At 44.1% G+C, this 21,777-nt stretch overlaps 1 protein-coding gene across 14 annotated transcripts in view; it reads left to right on the forward strand.

Moving 5' to 3' along the window:
* arhgap9 (Rho GTPase activating protein 9) overlaps positions 1-21,777 on the forward strand; it is a 40,382-nt gene that overhangs the window by 6,928 nt on the left and 11,677 nt on the right. For 3 of the 14 annotated variants that reach the window (XM_076740091.1, XM_076740115.1, XM_076740205.1), the window contains exons 2-14: positions 887-973; positions 4,998-5,338; positions 6,071-6,269; positions 6,434-6,819; positions 11,440-11,691; positions 12,765-12,857; positions 16,979-17,044; positions 19,329-19,475; positions 19,648-19,746; positions 20,240-20,301; positions 20,382-20,469; positions 20,915-21,010; positions 21,570-21,668. In XM_076740091.1, coding sequence (XP_076596206.1) covers positions 5,117-5,338; positions 6,071-6,269; positions 6,434-6,819; positions 11,440-11,691; positions 12,765-12,857; positions 16,979-17,044; positions 19,329-19,475; positions 19,648-19,746; positions 20,240-20,301; positions 20,382-20,469; positions 20,915-21,010; positions 21,570-21,668 — 1,809 coding nt within the window. In that variant the 5' untranslated portion in view covers positions 887-973; positions 4,998-5,116. Of the gene's footprint in view, positions 1-375; positions 974-4,997; positions 5,339-6,070; positions 6,270-6,433; positions 6,820-11,439; positions 11,692-12,764; positions 12,858-16,978; positions 17,045-19,328; positions 19,476-19,647; positions 19,747-20,239; positions 20,302-20,381; positions 20,470-20,914; positions 21,011-21,569; positions 21,669-21,777 lie in introns of those variants that run through there. The other 11 variants (XM_076740099.1, XM_076740125.1, XM_076740135.1 and 8 more) reach the window with 7 other exon arrangements.

Genomic DNA, 21,777 nt, shown 5'->3' on the forward strand with positions numbered 1-21,777 from the left:
AATGTTCCTAAACAAGCTTCAAGTGGATTTTCATACCAGTGTGGCCAAAGCTGAATTCCATGAAGTTGAGAAGTAAATCTAAAAATTGATGTGTGCTTCGGAAAACAGTTGAGTGAGACATGCAAACCCACCAGGAGGCCCTATAATCCCTGGAATATTTAATCCAGTGGCCTTTCAGGATTTGTTGTGTGACTGAAAACATAAAATGCAGGTGGTTTGGCGTCATAAAAACATTTACAGCATAGCCTGGCTTATCTCCCCTTTAAAGTCGTCAGACACCAAACAAGATGATGTGGATGAGCGTAATGTCCTCTGCTCCGCTGCTGACATCCATTCGGTGGACGTGCTTCACTGTGTGGTGGATCTGTGATGTCCAGTCGGCTCTGTGTACGGATCAATAGCTCAATCGATGACCTGGCTGCTGGTTGCCTTTGTTGGGTCAGCACACAGATCCTCTCTCGATCTCTTTCTCCCTCTCACTTTTTTCCTCTTAAGTTCAAGTATGGTCTATTTACATGAATGGGTAATGGTCAGGTGACACTCTCCCAGCCCCTGTTTCTACCTCGCAAGCAAAATGCTGGCAAAATGGGGGACGGTCGGGTCAGCAGGGGTTCAGTGACTGGAGGCAGGATCATTTTGCTGCATAGGATTAACTGTGTGTGTGTGCGTGTGAGAGAGATTGTGTGTGATTTCCTGCAGGAGTGAGCTGCTAGCTTGTGTCGGTTTTCGTGGTTTGCTCTCCACCTTTTTCGTAACCCGTCTGCTTTTTAATCGTCTTCAGGCCCGAGAGCCTCGACTCTTCTGTTTGAGCTGGTGGGCAATTGTTCGAAGACATTTTCAGTAGTTTCTCATGCAGATTTTTTTTTTTTGTTTGTTTGTTTTTAAGGTTTATCGGTGGGGTTGCGCGCATGGATCTGATTGCAGAGTGAGCTGGTGACCTTGTTGACGGAGACGCTCTCACTTCAGGACCATGGTGAGTCGCCCTTCTCTCTCCGTCTCTCTCGCATGCATGCACAAATTGTGCACTCTCCATTTCTTCGGCTCAGTCTGGCTTGCATGCACACGCAGTCTGAGCGCTCGAGCAAAGGCAGACACATGAATAGTGCTCAGTTTTTCCCCTCTGCCTTTTTGAAAGTTTGCTCTCATTTTTCCTCTATTCCTTCCCTCTATGTTTTCTCCTGCGTCTCTCCATTTGCGTTGTTGATACCACAACATAAGCCCTGTGCCCTCAGCCGCTGGCACAGACTCTCCTTGCCTCTCAACAGCCGTGACAGGGTGCCTGTGTCTGTCTCTGACACCATATGGGCCTCTCTGTGTGTTTGAGTGTGTGACGCCAGTGCCCCCTCCGCTGCCATCTGACCTGTAAATAGAAACACAGTCTGGACTCTTTTTCCTTTTCGAGGATCCCAGCATAATTTCTTCTTTTAAATTTACAGCCACTGATGTTAAACTGAGGTTTACCCTTTGTGGTAGATTTATTTAAGCACTTCCTGTTAATTCATTAAAAAAAAAAAAGCCTTTTAGGTCTCTGGTGTGAATCAATCACAAGCACTGTGACTAAATTCTTGAGTCATGTGGTGAGGAAGGCCAACTCCACTCCTGACTTATCCTGGCTCCCCTTAGCTGAGCTGTTGCCCTGTGGGAGCATTGTTAAAGTGCCTTAACTCTGAATAATACAAGCAGGGACTTTAACCCCGCTGTCACAGCCTAATTTGCACATGACGCGATAAAGCCTCCCGCCACTGTGTATGACATCTGTACCGTGCTGATGAGAGAGTACCCAGCAAACTCAACAACTTAGCTTAGGTAAAGCCCCACAGTGGCGGGGTATCAGCTATTCTGTGCTTCTTCATTTTTTTCTCTGTCTTTTTAATCTGTTTTGAGCCGTGAAGAGCGACAGGAAAAGAGAAGCAGGTGTGCAGCAGTGTCAGAAGGGCTCTTCCTGTGCGTGCAGGGAGAAGAACCCACGATCAAAATCGTGGACAGGGTGTGTGAAAAGGCACTGTCGTATGAAGCAATTCTTCCCTGCCTATCTTAATGGTAAATTACACATTACTGAAGCCATGCTGCAGGATTGTCAGGCCAGAAACGGCTGCTGCTCTGTGCTTCAAGGCTCAGCTTGGCAGTAATTAGTGCTGCTCACGGAGCTGCACAGTGATCAGATGGGGCAACAGGGCAACGCAGCGTCGCTGACTGTGTTTAAGTGCTGGTGAATGCGGCACAACAGGGTCTCAGAACTGAGGTGTTTTGTGTCGGAAAAACAAAGTGGAAGATGGAGAAGGATATGACCCAAACTGTGGTTGAACTCGACGTGTCTATGCAGTTTCCTGTTTGCTTGCTGATCTTGTACTTCTGGCTTTTGCCTCTGTCAGTCAGATGGGGCATTTCAGAAATGAAGAAGAGGCCTGCTGCACGCCAGAAGATTGAGCGGAGGCTTGAACTCATTGACTTTTCACTTTTTTTTCTTTTTTTTCTTTTTTTGCAAATGTACGAGCATTTCATGTGTGCTTCATCATGCTGGTGTAGGAGTTCTGGGAATGAACTCACAGGTGACACGATGTGACTTTTTTTAACTTAATTTTTATTTAGTTTTGGTGAACAGCAGACCAACAGATGCATTTTCTTCTTTTTCTTTGTACAGCTTTTTTTAACATTTGTACAGATTATATTCAAGTCAAATAAAAGATAAGAAGCAGCTCTTGAACGTACCTGTTCTTAAATGTGTTCTGTTGTTGTTTGTTTTCTCTTGGATTATTTTTGTGTTATTTTAATTCTGTTCTAATAATTTTAATTTCCTCATGTATCAGTGAAGCTGTGACGGGGCTCTACCGTTTAGTGCATGTGGGGTTTTGGAGTCTTAATGAGTATTTAGGTTAGTTACACATTCTGTTTTTTTACAGATTAAACACTAAATATGTGCACAACAAAACACACTTGCTCAGTTTAAAGCTCTCACACTCACAGGTTTTGCTGCTACCGCCTTGCTTGGTCTGGTACGACCGGTGGCGAATGGTGGCTAATGTAAGCTAACGTTAGCGAACTTTAACTGCATAATTGGGAGCAGTTCACTGACTTTTCACTACATTTTAGCATAATCATCCTTCTGCTCAGCAAAGTTTCATCATCTCACTTTAAATCATGTGTACCCAGTCTGACTTCTTGCTGATAAATAGCCTCTGTGCAGAAAACTCTTGAATCTCTCATTGATTATGGGACATGGATCCCTTTTGTTTCTTACCTTACTGGATATTTGTCTTACATCTTTGTAAAATAGAATATATTATCATTAATACAGTAATGTGAGTCCTCAGTAGACGTCAGTCCAGTCTACCATATTTACGTTTCCCTGATGTGGAAAGGTATTTTATTCTGACCCATTACATTTTGATGAAGTGATTTGGAAATGCTCCTCTGTGAGCTGGCCAGCCAGCCAGGCAGGCAGGCAGGCAGGCAGGCAGGCAGGCAGGCAGGCAGCCCCTCTGCCCATATGCTGGTACAGAAGGATTTTACTGTAATTCTCGGTCACGGTGGGGGTCACAGATTCATTCCTGTGCTTTAATAACAGCGGGATTATCAAGGTTCAGCCAGCTAACCCTGTCCTGCCTTTCATCGCCTCACAGATCCATCCAGCTTCATCCGTTCCTCCGTGTCTCAGTTTCTCCATTTTTTTTTATCTAGACCCGACTATCTGCTCTTTTTTTATATATATATTCTCTTTTTTCTCCTCTGGTTTGTCTTGTCCATCTACTGTTTCTGAGTCCTCCCTGTATCCCAGCCCCTGCACATCCTCACTAATAACATGCATGTCTCCATTAATGCTCTGGGATCCCTCTTGTTTGCTGCCTCTCCTCTCCTCACCCAGACTGAGATGGGTTGGGCCTGACTGTGACTGAAGCACTGTTGCTAGGTGCCTAGGGATGTTCCCCTCTGTGTGTGTGTGTTTGTGTGCATGTGTGAGTGGGTGGGTGCGTGCGTGCACTGTGTGAGGCTGTATCGCTATGTGTCTGGCAGAAAGTTAGATGTTCTCTTACGTAAGCGGGTCTTGGCTGGGTAGAGCAGGGGTTTGGCTCGGGGATGCTGGCTCAGGTGGAGAGATGGAGACAGATGCTATTTTGGGTGTACTGCGCTCCTTACATCCTCCAAACACATGAGTTATTCACTCACACGTGTCTCTTAGGTCTCCCACCATGAAAGGACAATAGAAAAGTGGTGTGCTGGGGTGTGAAAATATGGGCAGTGACATTTCATCCTCATCCATGTCTGTCAAGAGGAAAAAAAACAAAACATAATTTATTCATCTACAGATATTGGCAATAGCAGTCAGTTACTTCTGTCTGATGCTGAAGCAATTAATCATGCCATTGATTATCTCCAGAAAATATTTGTCTTTGTCAGTTGTTTAAGTCATATATCAACCAAAAATAGTAATTCACTTGTTCCTGTATCTTCGATTTGAGGATTTGCTGCTTCTCTCTGCTTTGCGTTATCGTGGCTGTAATTTCTTTTAGTTTACAGACTAAATGATGAATCAGATGAGGAGAAAATAATGAGTGCTTAATCAATAAGCAAAAGAATTGTTGCATCTGCTGTCAGCCTGGTACAAACTGAGCTAGCACCTTGTACAAAGAGAGAGGGAAACATCAGTCATTATATCATCAGTCATTATGTTATTATAACACAGACAGGGCTGGTTTCAATCTGCTCATCCAAAGCCCAAACATAGAGCGGAAAAAAGAAGCTGGAAGCACTGAATGTGGAGCATGTAGACATTGTATGAGGGTCAAAGATGCAGAGAAAAATTAATAGTTTTCTAATGTGTCACACATATCAGTGATTTTCCCCAGATTAATCCCGATTTCCATTTTTAGCTCTAAAAGGATTCATGTTGTCTCCGTTTGAACCTGCGCACAGCCTGGTGACATGTTCTCATTGTTCTCTGACAGCGTCAATAATCTCCCTCTCTCTGCGTCTCTCTGCCCATTTTTCCTCTGTTTCAGAGCATGGCACTGGCCCGGCTCCAGTCTCAGCTGCCCTGTGCTAACCCAGTCAGTATCACCAGTATCGAGCATCGGCACGCTTCCAGCAAAGCTTGCTGAACAGGACTGTTTGGTGAGCCATGCTGTCTGGGACTTGGCGGCGCTCTGTGGGGCACCAGCAGTCTGCTGCAGCGCCTGCGGTGCCCTCCAGGGGGATGACGGTGTGCGGGGTCCCCAGCGGCACGGTGGTCCTCGAGGCCCAGTATGACTACAACTACCGCGGGGCTGATGGACGGCAGGTGTGCATCAGGGAGGGCGAACGGTTTATTCTCCTGAAAAAGACCAACAGCGACTGGTGGCAGGTGAGAAACCGGATCATCTTTTGTTTGTCTTGAGCCTGTGGAACCAGAGATTTTAGAAAAACATGGACATCTGCATCACCAACAGCTCTTTGTAGAGCAAAAAACAAAAAGACCAAAACCAACAACGTGATAATTCATCTGTTGTACTTCTCAGCTCCTCTTCACTGTGGCTCTCAGCCTCAAGCCCATTTGTTCTCACTGAAGACATAAATGTCTCAGAACGAGAAAAAGTAAATTCCTAAAACAGCTGGGCACTTTAGTTTTTATCAAACGTTACTCAAACTGGAGTAAATGATGCATTCGTTGGGAATATTTTCCGTCGTTGATTTAGTGCTCTAGTGAGTATTCACCACAGCAGAATGTGTATTTTATGATAGACTACAAATAAAGTGCAGTGTCTGTGTTCATCATAGTGAAGAAACATGTTGGCTCATTAATGTTTTTTAGCAGTTTTTGGACAGAAATAAGCTATGCTATATCAGATAGGGATGGGACGATACGCTTATCTTCCAATTTGATACTATTTGTGATACTCAATATGTGCTGCAGCTCTTAAGTAGTGCAACTCTGAAGTATTGTGATTTGATATTATGTTTTATTGTGATTTTTCTTAGCTTTTTTAATGCTAGACCGTGTGGAAAAGTTGAATCATACACTTTTAGAGACTGTGTGTGTGTATGTCTGGAGCTACGCTGGTGAAAAAGCATTTGGTTTCTGCTTGTTCTTTGGCAGGTGCGCAGGATTGGGGCAGCCAGTAAAACGAAGCCACTGTATGTCCCTGCCACATATGTGACGGAGGTGCCCATTGCACCGATGGCCTCGCCGCAGCGCCTGGTCATGTCCGCCTCGCTGAACTCCAACCTCAGGGTACTGCCGAGGGTGTCGCTCTCTCCCAGCCCCACAGCGACCCCCTATAGTGAACAGCATCAAGGTGAGAGGAAGTGTGAGAGAACATCTGCTGTGTGTGTTCAGTGGCAAAGACTGTTTAATTCTGTGTTATGAGAGGAGAAAAATAACACAAATGTATGCGTTGATGTATAGAAGGAAATTAAGTTCATCACTCACTGATCTGTGTAAAATTTGTTCCTCCCTCAGTGAACAAACCCATCTACCGCTCCATGGAAAACCTCAGCTCCAACAGTGCCTTCCAGGGGCTGGGCAACCACACCAGCGCGGGTGGAGGCCGCTTCCCCACCCTGCCCCTCTCTGGATTCACCTTTACCCCCAGCTCTCCCACCTCCCCGTCGGGCCACCTCATGGTCCCTGCGTCCCCGGCAGCTTCCACGGACCAAACAGCACAGCGGAACCCCAGGGTGGTCCCCATGATCACTCGCAGCCAGAGCTCCAGCAACCTGCCCGAAAACCTGGCGGAGAACCCGTACGACGAGGTGGGCGGCGGCTTCAGCAGCCACAGGATGCCCAAGAAGTCTTGCAGCCAGTGGGACATGGTGGGAGCTCCGCGCAAGAACAACCATCTGCAGGTTGGAAGAGGCTCACAGACCTCACACAGATGTTACTCACACATGTGGTTCACACAGCAGAGCCTCAGTGGAGCGTAGAGCGGAGTTACTGGACTGTGTTTGTAAACCTGGGTGTTATTCTCATATTATTATCATGTTGATGATTGAGATGATTTATGTTAAATTGATGTTTTTTGGAAATGTTTTTTCCTCAATCAATGTCCTTTGTCCAAGTTTCTTTACAACAAAGGCAGTGAGTAAAAGTAGAGGTCATGCTGAGCAGTCGTCCTAATGGACAGACATATGAGAATTACACCCAGGCGGACAAACGGCCGAATTTCCCTTGAGTTAAGCCAAAGTAGAGGATGTTCACATCAGCTGTGTTTGAGTAAAGCTTTGGCCCAGTGAGGTCGATGCCTTTCACAAAGATCTGCTCCCTGTGCTCGGTTACCCCAGTAAAGCTGGACACAGCACTTTAATCTCCTTTGCATTTCCCTGGAAACAAAGCACAAAGTGAGTTTAAGTTCTCGCACAGAAAGTTCATCTGGATCAGTTAAGAGCAAGAAAGTGGAAGAAAGGGTCAACACAACAACGCAGATTAAGCCAACGCTCGTAAAAGATTTTCATAAATACTGTAAGTGAAACCTCCGATGGTTAGGAGTTATCAAAGTTTGACAGGTTTAAGGCGATGGATATTTTCATCTGATAGCCAGCCGCTAAACTACAGCCTCGACTATAAATTCAGCTGCTACTTGATGATTTCTGTGATCCTAATTAGTATGAAGAGTCGTGAATGAATGAAGATCGGTCAAACAAATCCATCACTTGTCGCTGGCGTTGATGGAAGTGTGGGATGAGATTAAATTTGATGTCCACTCATAGTCAAAATCTCTAATCTGGTGGATTTACAGGTCATTCAGTCAGAGATGCTATTTCAGGTGCAAACAAATTATTCTAGTGACATAGATTTTGTAAAAAGAAAAAAAAAAACTGATTAAAATAAGAAAAGACATTGTGTGTCAGCTGAGTACAGCCGCGGCAGCAGGGCTTGTTTTTGATCTACGTCTGTACTTGACCTTAATAATCCTCCTAGAGCAGCAATCAAGTTAGCATTGTCGTGACGTCAGAGCCTCCCTGTATTACATCAGAGGGGATTAGACGAGGCGCGGCTGGACGCTGCAGGTTGTCCGTCCCTCAGCTGAGGGAAGCTCCCACAGCTAGTCTCTACAAACAGGCTCTTGCTTCCACTGAACCATGCGTGCACCAGTTACTCCTGACTTTGGGTTGCAGTGATCTCCCTGGAAATGACAGCGCTCTTTTTTTTTTTTTTTTGCGTCTCTCGTTCTCTCTTCCCCCCTGTCTGCTTCTGTATCTGTCGCTCTCTCTCTCTCTCTCTCTCTCTCACTCTCTGAGGACCTTCTCCGTTCGAGCCTTTAATACCAGTCAGCAGGATTATTGCAGCCACATTCAGGTCATAACTCCCCGTGCTTCATGCAGAAAACACACTCTCACTGTATGTTTCTGCCCCAGTGATGATGAAATTCAATTCAACATAATCTTTGTCCTCCAGGGGGCGAAGTTCCATTTGATTTTGAAGAGAAAGGACTGACAATTATAAAAAGGTTGTGTTTAATGGTATTTAATGGCTAATATGTAAGTACACTACATGGCCAAAAGTCTGTGGACACTTGCATAGTTTGCCCAGTAGTGGTTTAGCATCTCATCCCAAAAACATGGGTGTTGATATGCTGCTGCAATAACTGCAGGGATTTGCTTCCATTTAGCCCACAAGAGCAGTAGTGATGTTTTCTGGCTCGCAGTCAAATTCATCCTGAAGGTGTTGCATGTTAAGTAAGGAAAGTTTATTTAGTGTTGCACCTTTCTCAGAGAAAGTTCAGGGAGTGCTTCTCAAGAGTAATAATTGTTAAATACATGATCAAAGAAAAATATAAAGAAAGTAATAAAACATAAGCAACATTAGATCTTAAAAAACAAGCACGACAGCATGAAGTGAGACAAAGACAGAGACCACAGAATCTAAGTCTGTCTGTCAGGTTTAGTGTTCCTCAGCGTCGGAGCCAGCACTTCAAAGGCACGCTCACATTTTGCTTTCAGTCAGACACGAGGGACGACCAGTAAGCTCCGGTCAGACCAGTCAAGTGACCTACTGGTGTTTTAAGGGCAGAGATGATATGTAAGTCGGAGCTCTGCACTGGTCAGTCGAGTTCCTCCACTATGGGCGTCTTTATGGACCTCACTTTGTGCACAGATGTAACTTGGAAGCGCACCACTGTCTAAAATTGCTTGCTGGTGTCCCTTAATTGGAGCACATGTCCACATACTTTGGGCCATTTAGTGTCAAGTCAAGCAGAGACAGACATGAGACACGGGGAGAGAAAAATCATTATCACAGGACAAAATTAAGGTAATTTACTATGATTTTACATCTGTTGTGTTCCCAATCAAATGCGACTTACCATAGAAAAAGAAAAGCACATACAGTTGAAACACACACCCACCACACCTGCAACGTCTCCCACTCTGTCTAGACCCCTCCCCCCACAGAAACCAAACCTTTCAAGCAAAGCGTGGGGCGAGGACGCAAACTTGTCACGTCTAACCACAGTCACACATTTACACTTACAACAGCTGCTTCTCATATCCCACTTTCCCCAACCATGAGGACCAAAACATGAAAACTTTCACACTGGTTAGTTATTGGAGTAAACACAGTATTGCAGTGCACTATGTCTTGATCGATACAGCACAGACCAGTTCACATATCTCTCCTCTTTAGTGTATTTTATGCTCAGTCAGGATGAACATGCAACCAGCTGTGAATAAGCACTCGATCGTAGCTCTGATGAGGACGACAATATCAAACCTGAAGAAGAAGAGGTGGAGGAGGAAGTGTCTGAAATAGTCATTACTGAGTAAGATCAAGGGTGAGCCAATGACGAGGCTGCTGATACACACACACACACACACACACACACACACACACACACACTCGCCAAGAGCAATCTGATCGCGCTCATTGTCAGATTTCATTACCATATTTGTACATTAAAAAACCAGATTGAAAAACAAGCTGAGATGTCTTTAATCTTTTATAGTAGAAAGTTATTTATATTTTTATGTAATTCACATCATTTTTGCACAGTGCAAAAATATTTACAGTAGTTTACATGACTGCGATGTGGGTTATGTGTTATGGCAGCAAACTGGCAGGAATCAGGAAAAATATACTGTATATGCCCTCCTCAAATCAGTGATTCTGTCATTTAGATACAAATCAGGATGATTTGTCCGAGGCAACAGGAGGCTTCAGGTGCGCTCAGGGCTCAGTGCTGCCCCCTGGAGTAAACTACAGTCACATCCCTTTATACATGCGCTTCACACACACACACACACACACACACACACACACACACACACACACACACACACACACACGCGCCTCCATTCGCACCATGCTCCCTCCGTCATTATCTGTAACAACTATGTGTTATGCAACAGGGATCAGCCAGCTAGCCAGTCAATCAGTTAGTGAATTATGTCCCAGCTATATTTCGTGGAAAGATGATCTTCCATGCATATCTTTTCAATTAATTTCACTGGATTTGTAGATGTCCTCCCTTGTAGCTGTTGATTTAGTCCTCTCTATCTGGGCGAGCGCACATATTTCTATAAGCTCTGTCTTAATCCGAAGTCTGACGCGTTGTTAGTTCTATAGTAAGAGGCTGGGGGCTTATTTGTTTCCCTTGTACACTGAGACGTTTTTGTTCAAAGTGCTGCTTGTGGTATTTGTTATGTGGATTTTCCTGAATGCACATTATCCACATAGTGCGGTCAAGTCAAGCTTATGTGGCCTGTATGCTGTACAATGTGATAAAGAAAAACCCGGTAAGGTTGCACAAACACGTCCAGAGTGCATGCATTCCCATAATAGAAGAAGAAGAAGAAGAAGAAGAAGAATCGGGGGGAGACATTCCCCTTTATTCCCCCCCCTTTAATAATGCAGAAAACCACAAACACATACTCGAGATAATTAAAAGACAACGCTGACAATATTCATTGATGTTCTCATTGTCAGCACATCCCACAAAAGCCAGCAATTGATCTTTTCAATGAGCATGTACCGCCTGTGTAGCCAGAGCCTGAAATGTGCCAAGCTGCTCCATCAGCGTCGTTTATTTTATGTCAAAAACATACACCATTCTGCTGCTGTAAGTACTCACTCACACATTAAATATGTATTAATCCGCAGCTGAAAATAGTGCCCAACAATTGCACTATTTACCGTACTATAAATTGCTGTTCTCAGCCAGTGAAACGGTGTTCCTCATTTGTGTGTTTTTAATTGTTCTTGGATAACTATGGAGGTTTATGGCACTAACACATCAGGCTTTGGCCTCACAGACAAAATTTGTTAATTGGAAAAAAATTTGATTTTGGTCTTTTCATGGGATCTGAAGAAAAATATAAAATGTCACCAGCCTTGTCCTTTAAGTCGTAGTTAGCATCAGTGAACTTATGTCAGTGAGTACCATTTTTTCCAAGATCTCATTTCTTTATCCTCCATGTCTGTCTCTACTTTTCTCTCTCTCCTTCTCCGTCTTTCCCCCTTTACTCTACAAGGTCCCAACAGAGTCCTACCTGTCCCAGCTGTCCTGGCAGGACTCCCCTCTTTACAATGAAATGCAGCCAGAGAAACGTATGTCTCAGCCAGAGCCGCCTAGTCCAGCCCCAGGTCAGCAGCCTCTTCAGATCATGGACCTGTGGGAGCAGTACTTGGACGCGTCCACGGGGAGAAGCTACTATGTCAACAGTGTCACCAAGGAGAGGTCCTGGAAACCCCCCCGCCGGGCTCGAGGACGTACCACCAACAAGGTAGCACACCCACCACGGCCAGTGTTCATTCGCTGTTCGCCACTCCTCTTTTTCAGTGAAATTGCTTTAAATTTGAAAAGATGGGCAATTTCAGAGCTGGATGAAAGCTTCTTCTCTCAGAGGAGAGGATAGAAAGGGGTCAGGGTGTGGAGTAAAAGAGTCTGCTCGTTTATATGCTCACGTCGTTTGACTGTGTCAGCACTAAAAGGGACCTTTTCAGCCAAAGAACTTCATCAGACCTGAAGGAGAGCACGCTGGCTTGCATATTTCCTTTTTGCTTAGACATGAGGTGCTGCAGAGAGGGTTGCACACTGTGATCACAGGACAGGTTTCCACAGCTGGAAGCGGAGGTCTCGTGCACGTGGGGAGACTCGGCGATGAGTTTGGAGTTGCAGTTACTCTAAATATTCTGTTTCGCATGGGGTCACATTGAACTTCACACTTGGAGCGTTGCTGAATGTTGTATAGTAGGTGAGCAAGGTCACTGATAGAGAGAATGAATCATTCAGCATTTTGGGAAATATGCTTATTTCCTGACAAAGCTGAGAAGATTGACCCCTCTTTCATATCAGTCTGTTAAATCTACAGTTAGCTTAGTAAAGCACAAAGACAGGAAATAGCAGGAAACGAATAACACGACTCTGTTCAAAGGTGACAAATTCTGCCCACCAGCACCTCTAAGGCCCGCCATTTAACACGTTATATGTTGTTTTTCTAACTGGTACAAAAACAAGGTGTAAAAACAGATGAGGCTCTGAGCAGTTGCCAGGCAACCAGCACAGACTCCAGGAAGTTCCTGCTCTCTGCCAAGAAAGAGTCGGGGTCACAACCCGCGATGAAGGGGTGCTGGTAGGGTGAGTTTGGGCGAGCTGTTTCCTCCTGTTTCCAGCCTTTGTGCTAAGCTAAGCTAACTGACTGCATACTAAAGACCTGCTCCAGTGAAAATCAATTCTCAGGAACTGACCAAGGTTACTGATAGATTTATTAAAGCAAAATAACTCATCTTACAACAGTAAGTTGTATCTAAGAGCTTTCCTGTTTCACAGTCTGTGTGTTTTCCTCTGTTTCTGTAGCAGGGCAGTCCAGCACAACCTCAGACATTACCCAGGGAAACCAACCACCTGTCGCTACCGCTTCCTGAAGCTGGCAATGGAACAATGCACAGGGTAAGACTGCTGTACTTCTAAGGTTCAGTCAAGTTCAGCCTCCGTGATGACGTTCTGTGTGATTTAACATCTAAGTTCTGAATGACCTCACCTGCATTGGAACACCTTTCACAGTAGAAATCACAGGATATGTGGGTTTCTTGGGATGATCAGAGTGAGGTTTGACCCCGACTATGGTGACAAAATGTAGCCACGCTTCCATAATGATGACGACATGTTGATTAGATAAACTCTTGTTCTGCTGTTATTGTTGTGTTCTCCACCCTCACCTGTGACTGACCGCTGAGAACAACATGAACACACCTTCCTCTCATGCTTCACCTCTGCACCATCGAGCACTTTGAAGCCGATGTGTTTAAAGTGCCATAAGGTCCCGCTGACCTTATGGCACCTTATGCTGACCTTATGGCCACGTTTATCACTGCAACAGTGGTTCTCAAACCTTTTCAGAAGCTGAAAAACCGCACAGATTATATTAATGACAGGGGAAGCAACTCATAAAAAAGGATGTAAGTTGAACTTTATTGACATAAATATCAGCATGATAGCATCAGTGTTTGCTTATTTTCTCTCCATGAGTCATCAGTCAACTTAGTTTCACTCCACGCTTTCCCCTGGTCAACCATGTCCCCCCCTGCAGTGGCTCTTTACCCCTCCAGGGGGCCCCACCCTCCAGTTTGAGAACCACTACACTACACAGAGCGACTGCCTTGAAGCACACAGGAGTTTCTTTGAAGTGAGCTCAGGTGTGTTACGTGTGTGTGCTAGCATCGCAGTCTGAACCTTTGGCATTGACATCCATTCATTTGCTCATTTACGTGTTCGTGTATTTTAAGATACGCCCACACATTGGCTTTGCACTCTAGCCTTTAGCCAATGATCGCTGTCAAAAGGGAGCTTGCACTGATGAGGTGGTGAGGAATGTGTTTATGACCCTGTGTGCCAAGTCAGCGATTAATCAAAGTGGTTGGTTTAGCTTTGAGATCATTCATTTGGTTCCTCAGAACTGTGACGAAGCTTTTATATTCTCACTTTATTGCTCTGTCCTGTGATGTAAAGAGCGTTACATAATCATTGTTATGCGACATTTTTCCAAGTGCAAACAGCTGTGCTCGGCATCTGTAAACAGAGGCAGACAGAACGAACCACAGTGAGAGAAAAGACACACCCGCTGCTCATTTCTATACATGTGAATGTATTGCCAGCATCTGTGAGCGCACACACGATCCAGACCGGGACTGTGTTCTGGATTAAAGCGGCGAGAAACACTGAGCGCAGGCCAAATTAAAAAGGGGGATTACATCTTTCTAGTTGCCCCGTCGTTTACTGACTGACTCGCTGGCCTACTTATTTATTTATTAACTGCCCCCTGACACACACTTCCTCTCAAATGGTGTTCTTGTTGGGCTAATCCCTGAAGGGAATAACAAGGTAATGCCTCTTGATCTGATGCAGATGAGCAGAAGCCATTAGAGCCGCGCAGAGAGCGAGACGGAGGACGCTTCCAAATCCAAAACATTACAAAGCGTTGCTAAATTTAAACCACTCGCTGGAACCTCTCATCAGCCTCTCTGACCTCACAGATGTTGCCATCGTCAAACTTCCACCGTTTCATTCATTTCACCTTCTGTGTTTACATGCTCGCAGTGAGGAAGTGCGTCTGTTGTGTCAGACAGGGACGATTTTTTTTTTTTTTTTTTTTTTTTTTTAAAGGAATTTATGCAACAGTGCTTGAAATTGACCTGTCCACTGAATCAATGACGACATCGGCGCGATAAAGCGACGCCAGCTGCGTGATCCAGATTGTTAGAGATAAGCGTTTTGCATCTCAAGGTTGCGTTGCCTCAACGTTGCGTCAGTGTTTCAAGTTTAATGTTGCTCATCAAAAAAAATACCCAGATGATCAAAGCAGTGATTCCCCCATCAAGTCAGTGTGAGATGCATTCTGTTGACCTATATGTGTCACTTTTTATTCTGTGCTACATGCATTACCCAACAGGAACTTCACCATCGATATATTATGCAGGCTGTGTGCCTCACGAGTTAATGGCCCAGGTGTTAAAACCCGAGTGACCCACATTGCTTGTTTGCAGTGTTCTGTCATCTAGATTTTTATTTTTAAAAGCCATGTTAGCCCTCACCGTGTTGGCCCCTTTCCATCCTTTGTGAGCTCATGCGTTTACATTTGTTGATAATTTCCATTTGCGAATTTGAGTAATTACAACAGTTTATACGTGTATTCTACTACATTTAAAAGACGTTTTTGTAGTTTTGACAGTAGAGCTGAAATGATGAGATGATTCATTTCGCAGTCAATTTAGAAAAATGATTTGGATCGTCTGTTGATTGGCAGAGTTACATCACTGTAAATTGAATGTCTTTGGTTTTTTTGTTGTTTTGAGAAGTGCTGATGGACAATCTGCGGATTGATTAGTAATAAAGGTAGTTGTTCATTGCAGCCCCATGTATGTGGCAGGCAGAGTTGACTGAGCGCTGTCGTAGAATCAACCAGTGGTCGCCAAATTCTGTGTTTTTGACGTTGCACCTGCATCATGTTCCATGTGTGGTTGGACTTTTATACCAATATCTTTTATTTTTAGTCGTCCATTTTACCTTCTCTGCTCACTGGCCACTAGTTTCCACACACTCTGAACATCAGCAGGCGTTCTCGAGGCTTTAACACTGACTCATCTTGGTGGGAGGTGCGTCTTGTGGAGTCGCAGCTGGTAGTTTACTGGTTATTGTGACAATAAATATACCAAAAATGAGCCTTGCACCAATTTGTAACCCTAAATGTGTGTTTATTTTTCCTCCTAAATGCAAACATGACCCTAAAATTCTTTTATCACATCATAATTTCTATTTCACGGCATTAAACTGCCAAACACTTTATAAAATAGTAAGATCAACACCTTAAAATACTGTTTACACGCTCAGGTGTCAGTAATAAAAATCCAATATAATAATCTAACAGAATAAAAGGTGCTGTTGTTCATTTTAAGTTATTATAAAGGCTAAACCGTAGCTAACCTGAATTAAGGCTGTGTTTGCCTTCATACTTGCAAACAGAAACCTTTTGCACTGTGGTTAACGTGGCAGCGTTAGCAAAGTTCGGGTGTGATTATTCTGAGCTCCTTTTTGTGACACACGATTGCACCGGCTGATAAAGCCAGCTTCCCTCCTGAATGGGGAAGTAGACGCAGGCTGAGACGCGAGGGAGAGATGAATTGGTTTGTACAGTTTGACACGCAGACGAAAAAGTGTCATGACATGAAACGACTGACAGCCGAGGACTTAAACTCGACAGGAAAAAAGCTCTCAGAGACAAGAGTGGGCCTGGATCGAGTAGCTGATTGTTGATAATCATGAGCACCTATGCTGTAAGTTCATTTTCATTCTTTCACAGTTTTATTTACTGAATCGTGTTTTCATTCATTCACATCATTGTTGTGTGAAACCTCCGACAGCAATGTGAACTGACCTTAAATGGAGCTGAATGTGTTTCATTTGATTATCATGCTGATATGTTTCACTCATTGGGATTTGTCATCGTCAGCCAGGTTGGCGCTGACTGCCTTGGATGTGTTTGAGTCAGTTCAGTAGTTTAAAATCAGCACGCTTGAGTCAAACCAGTACTACGCAGCCTGTGAGCAATGGCAGCAACGGCCTCTCATTAACAGCCACGAGTGCGTGTGTGTGTGTGTGTGTGTGTTTGTGCGTGTCCCTCTGCACTGTGGCGGCCAATCAAAGACCATTTTTAGCCCTGCAGGATGTAAGCAGGGCAGAGGAGCAGTTTCGTTGTTGGTGTGAGCGTTAGCCCGGCCCTCGTGGCTGATCTTAACTGAACACATCTGCCAGCATCCTGTTTTTACACATTGGTGTGAAATTTATCCAAACTGAAAATTCTTTGTAAACAGTGTCTATTTTTTGCAACGAAAGAAAACTGACGGAAAGTCCGACAGTGAAACACTGTCTGATGCTTCTTGGCAGGCCGATAGTACAGAAAATGCAGTAGATTCACCCGTTTGAAATTAGGACATATAAATAGTAACTGTTCATCTGTGTTTCCTGTCTCCGTCTTCCTGTCTCTCTGTCCTCTTTTTCTCTTTCTTTCTCTCTAGCTGTCACCTGATTTCCTCTTCGGGAGCCACCAGAGGAATACTGATGGTGGCTGGCAGATGAAACAGGTGAAACTCTACCTGCTGCGTTCTTTCATCACCAGAGTGCATTTAAAACATTTCACCTTGACTTTCACCTTTATAAAAAAAAAAAAAAAACTGTCAAAGAGTAAAGTGGAAGATAAGCAGCCTTTACCAGTTTTATGTACATTTCTGTACTTTAATGTCCAGAATTTGAAACTTTGGTTTAATACTCGCCGCAGTGAATGGAGCCGTATCAGCCTCGGGTTGAGGACCGGTTGATTTCATCCCTGTTGTTTTGTCTGTGCAGCCTGGCCTTGGAAATCTGATTGTAGATCTGTTTTTTCTATAGGTTTGGTACTTTCAATACTATTGAACGTATAATTAACAGAGATTGTATCATTTTTAACACTTTTGACAGCCTTCATTTCCTGACATAACAGGATGCATTCATGTACCAAAACAGGCCGACTCACGCTGTTCTTATGACCTCTGCCACCTTGACTTTGTCACTGAACTGCATTTCTGCACATGAATATCTATCCATCTATAGAGTACTTGTACTGTATTCTCCTTTCAAAGGCATTTAGCTGACATTTCTTTCCTTGTTATTCATGTGTGCATGCCTGACTGGGAAGGTAATCCTAAGTGTTTTATCAGCGCTTAAAGGGCTTTTCCTCATGAAAATCAATGAACTCGAGTCATTAGATTTGCAAAAGCTGCATCTCCACTGTATTACTGTAGAATACATTAAAGTAATGCCAGCTATGCTCTTTAGATTCTCAGATATCAGCATTTATGCATATGAAGGTGGTGAAATAGCAACTCATGGTGTAAAAAGAAAAGGCTGTTAACCAAGCAGTTCTTACTGCAACATGTTGCATCACAGTGGGGTGTGGGTGCACTTGGTTTAAAGCCCTTTTAAAGGCCTCCTCTTAGCAAAGGAGCAGATTTGGCTCTTCGTGCTAATCCTCCTTGCATGAAAAGACGGCAAACATTAGGAGGGATATTTAGTCTGATTGTTGAAACTGGGTTACAGGGATTGGGAAAGGTACTTAATTATGGCTGCTGCTGCATGAAAAGTTGAAGTTGTGGGAATTGGTGCATTTGTGTGCCATCATGCACACTTGTATGTGTACATGCGAGCGATTGTAAGCATACATGTTTTGCACGTAAATTACAGATGGACATACATGTATCACTGAGTCTGTGATGCTCTGTGCCTCAGCTGCTCCTGTGAAGTGGAACAAAGCAATTTGAACTTTTCAAGGAAGCTGCTCATTTGTCAGTGTGTGCTGCTAAGAATAGGCACTTGTGGTCAGTGTTGTTTCTCAGAGTCATGATGAATTGTTTAAGATACTTGCAACTTTACCCAGAATTGATGTGACATGGCATAAGCTTTCATAATGGCTGTGTGATATCAGCTGAGGGAACTGAGAGCACGGAAAGATTTAAAAAAAAAAAAAAAATCTGTTTGTGTGATTGAAGTGGCATCCAAACACATGTAAGAATGATTTGCAAGCCAGCATTCAGCGCCCTGACTGTGGCACTGAATGCTGTCTGCTGTCCAAGCTGTCATCAAAGCATCTCGTTAACGACTACCCACTGGAACGAAACAAACCAACAAGAAAAAAGTCCCACACAGACCCAGTAGAGAGCAAAGGTCCTGGAATAAAAGAGCAGATGGAAGTTAAAACAGCCACAAAGACAAATTACTGCTTCCAGCATCAACCCTTTTAGCTATTGACTATTATTCCATTAAGGTGAACACAGTTTGCACAGATTGAAAATCAAAAGTGCAAATGAGAGAGTTAATGTCGTCCTCATGTAGTTTTCTGCGCTGGTTTACATGAATTGTATTGAAAATGCAAGTCAATTTGAATGTGTTGCCAACAGTAGCTCCTATAGGAAATGAAGACGTTAGCAGAGAAGCAGTAAGCTTAATCTTTGGAAAGGCCCTGACCTCTCTGCTGCTCCTCGCTGTTGCTTGTTTGTGTTTTTAATTGTTAGGAATTTATGCTCTTTGCGCTGTTGCACCCATTCAAGCTTGCTCGAGGCAAAGAATCCGCTAAAGACTAGAATATACAGTAAATGTAATATAAAGAAAAAGGTTCCTCTATAGTCTCTTACTCAGAACGAAATAAACACATTAGCTCTATTAAGCTCTACATGCTTTAAACAAGATACAGGCAGAACAATACAATGGGAGCTTATTGTATTTATTTACCAGTTCCCACACAATAAACCAGTGATTTCCCTTTCCCTTGTTTGGCTGTTCCCTTTTTCACCACTCACCCAAACATTTGACCCTGACCTCTAAACCCCCATGAAGAGCATGCAGCGTGCCGCCTCCTCTGACACCCTGAGCACGATGGCGTTCAGGAAAGGCGATGCCCAGCTCCATAACTCTGGCCCCCAGCACGATGCCAAGCAGCAGCTCAGCCACTCCCAATCAATGCTCCTGCCTGAGAACGGCAAGGTATTCACCCGCAGAGCACGGACACACGAGCTCATAAACTGCGTGCACGGCAGTCACACACACGCGGAGAGAAGAGGAAATGCTGATAAACGTCACACAAAGCTGTGGACATGTGCACATACACACAGAGACAAATGAACATAGCTGATGAGGACCACTTTCTGTCTTTCAGATGGTCCAGCAGTGCAGAGATTTCTCCTGTAATGTGACCAACATCGTGGTGGAGCCTCCGTCTCCTCAGAGCTCTCCAGACAGCGATGGCTGCACACCGGTGAGAAAAAGCTGCTTTTCACTGTCCAAATAAATATAAAGCTTTTGAGGGGGTTTTTTTTATGTCATATTTCAGTTCCTTATGACAAATAAATCTCAGCATGAAGATCTCAAAACCTGTGCAAATAGAATAAACTGAAAGCCACTCTCTCTGTTCCCTCTTCTTCACTGTCTCTATATGCTGTACTCAACACTTCTAACTTCATAGTTAGTCTTAATTCTGTCCTCTCGCACCTTAAACAAGGCCACACCGCAGTGGGGGATTCTGCAGCAGCTCCCCTCCTGCTATTTTTTGAATGATGCAACAGTCAAGTTAAATGGCTTCGCTCAGGATGCAGCATATTACACAGAGGAAAAGCCCTCTGCTGTACTTTACTGTTAACGTTTCAGCTTCTCCTCACATACTCTGGTGCACGCTCTGCGTAATAACATTAGTGTGACAGTGTTAGCGCTTTAATATTGCAGATTTTAAAGCCCTGTTCATTTGTTCTCAGGAGCTGGAGAAAGCCGGCCTCTTGAACAAGACTAAGATTGCAGAAGGAGGCCGGAAACTGAGGTGAAGTGTGGATGAATATAGCGTTTGAGTAAATGAAAAGACAAGCATCCCATCTGACCAGTGTGTTTGTTGGGTTGCAGGAAAAATTGGAGCCCTTCCTGGGTGGTGTTGGTCGGCAACAGCCTGGTTTTCTTCAAAGATCCTAAATCACAGACACCTTCCAGCTGGGTAAGAGCTCACACAGAGTCTGTGTTTAATGAGTTTAGTCCAGTTACTGTCTTCATAGAAGCATAAATGAGCTTTTATCCAGGATATTAAAGAACAAAGCTCTGTGCAAAATTATCACATGAAGCACATTTCTTCATTTCAAAATCCTCAGCCAGCTCTTGTGATTCATTTTGTAAGATGTAAGATTTTCTTCATGTTGGATTTTTTTTGGACAGCAACTCCTCTGATCATGAAACAGGTCACACAAACAGTTGCAAGTGTTGTGTGTGAAAATTGATCCTGGTGTAGGAGTCGGCCAAAAGGGGCAAAAAGTGATGTTCTGTGCAGCAAAAAACACCCAAACTCCAGTTTTAGAAACACACACGGGTCAATTCAGCCAATGAGGTGTTGAGAAAACAGAAGAAAACATGATTTTTATGTTTGTGTTTGTGTTTATTGATAACAGAAACCAGGAAACAGTCGCCCTGAGAGCAGTGTGGATTTAAGAGGAGCGCAGCTTCAGTGGGCCAACGAGCTGTCCAGCAAGAAGAACGTGTTCAAGGTAAGAAAACGAGTGGAAACGAGGATCAGAAAACCCAGCTGGAGGAAAAATCACATGATCTCACGGTATCATCCTCAAACACAGACGTCGGACGTGAGCTCACAATGTTCAGACTTCACTGTCGTTGGAGTCCTTATGTGAGCTGATGTGCAGTGAGGACAACGCGATGGCTGATGAGCAGTAAAACACAGACTCATATTTTCTGTCAGCAAATCGTCCTTATCAGTGAGGGAAGTGAGAGTGGGAAGCTTTTTTCACCCAGTCACTCCACGGTGACCCTCAGTGAGGAAGAGGAAGCAGTGATCAGGAATTTTTCCAGTGAAGTTTGGCAGATTGAGTTTAAGGATGAGTTTAATGAATGGCAGCTTCTGCTTGAACCAGCTGACAGATACTGTAGCTCTGGGGGCTTTTTGTCAAGCATTGATATGGTTTGTACGTGTGTGTGTGTGTGTGTGTGTGTGTGTGTGTGTGTGTGTGTGTGTGTGTGTGTGTGTGTGTGTGTGTGTGTGTGTGTGTGTGTGTGTGTGTGTGTGTGTGTGTGTGTGTGTGTGTGTTGTAGCTGAGGACAGTGACAGGAAACGAGTTCCTGCTGCAGTCAGAGACAGACTCTCTGATCAAAGAGTGGTACAACACCATCCAGAACGTCATCGACAGGCTGGTGAGAGACACACACACACACACACACACACACACACACACACACACACAGCCATACTTTCATACTGTATCACTTCTCCATTAGTGGTGAAATTTTGGATGAAAATATA

Source organism: Chaetodon auriga, chromosome 2, assembly GCF_051107435.1.
Source record: "Chaetodon auriga isolate fChaAug3 chromosome 2, fChaAug3.hap1, whole genome shotgun sequence".
In the NCBI taxonomy this organism is placed as follows: Eukaryota; Metazoa; Chordata; class Actinopteri; order Chaetodontiformes; family Chaetodontidae; genus Chaetodon; species Chaetodon auriga.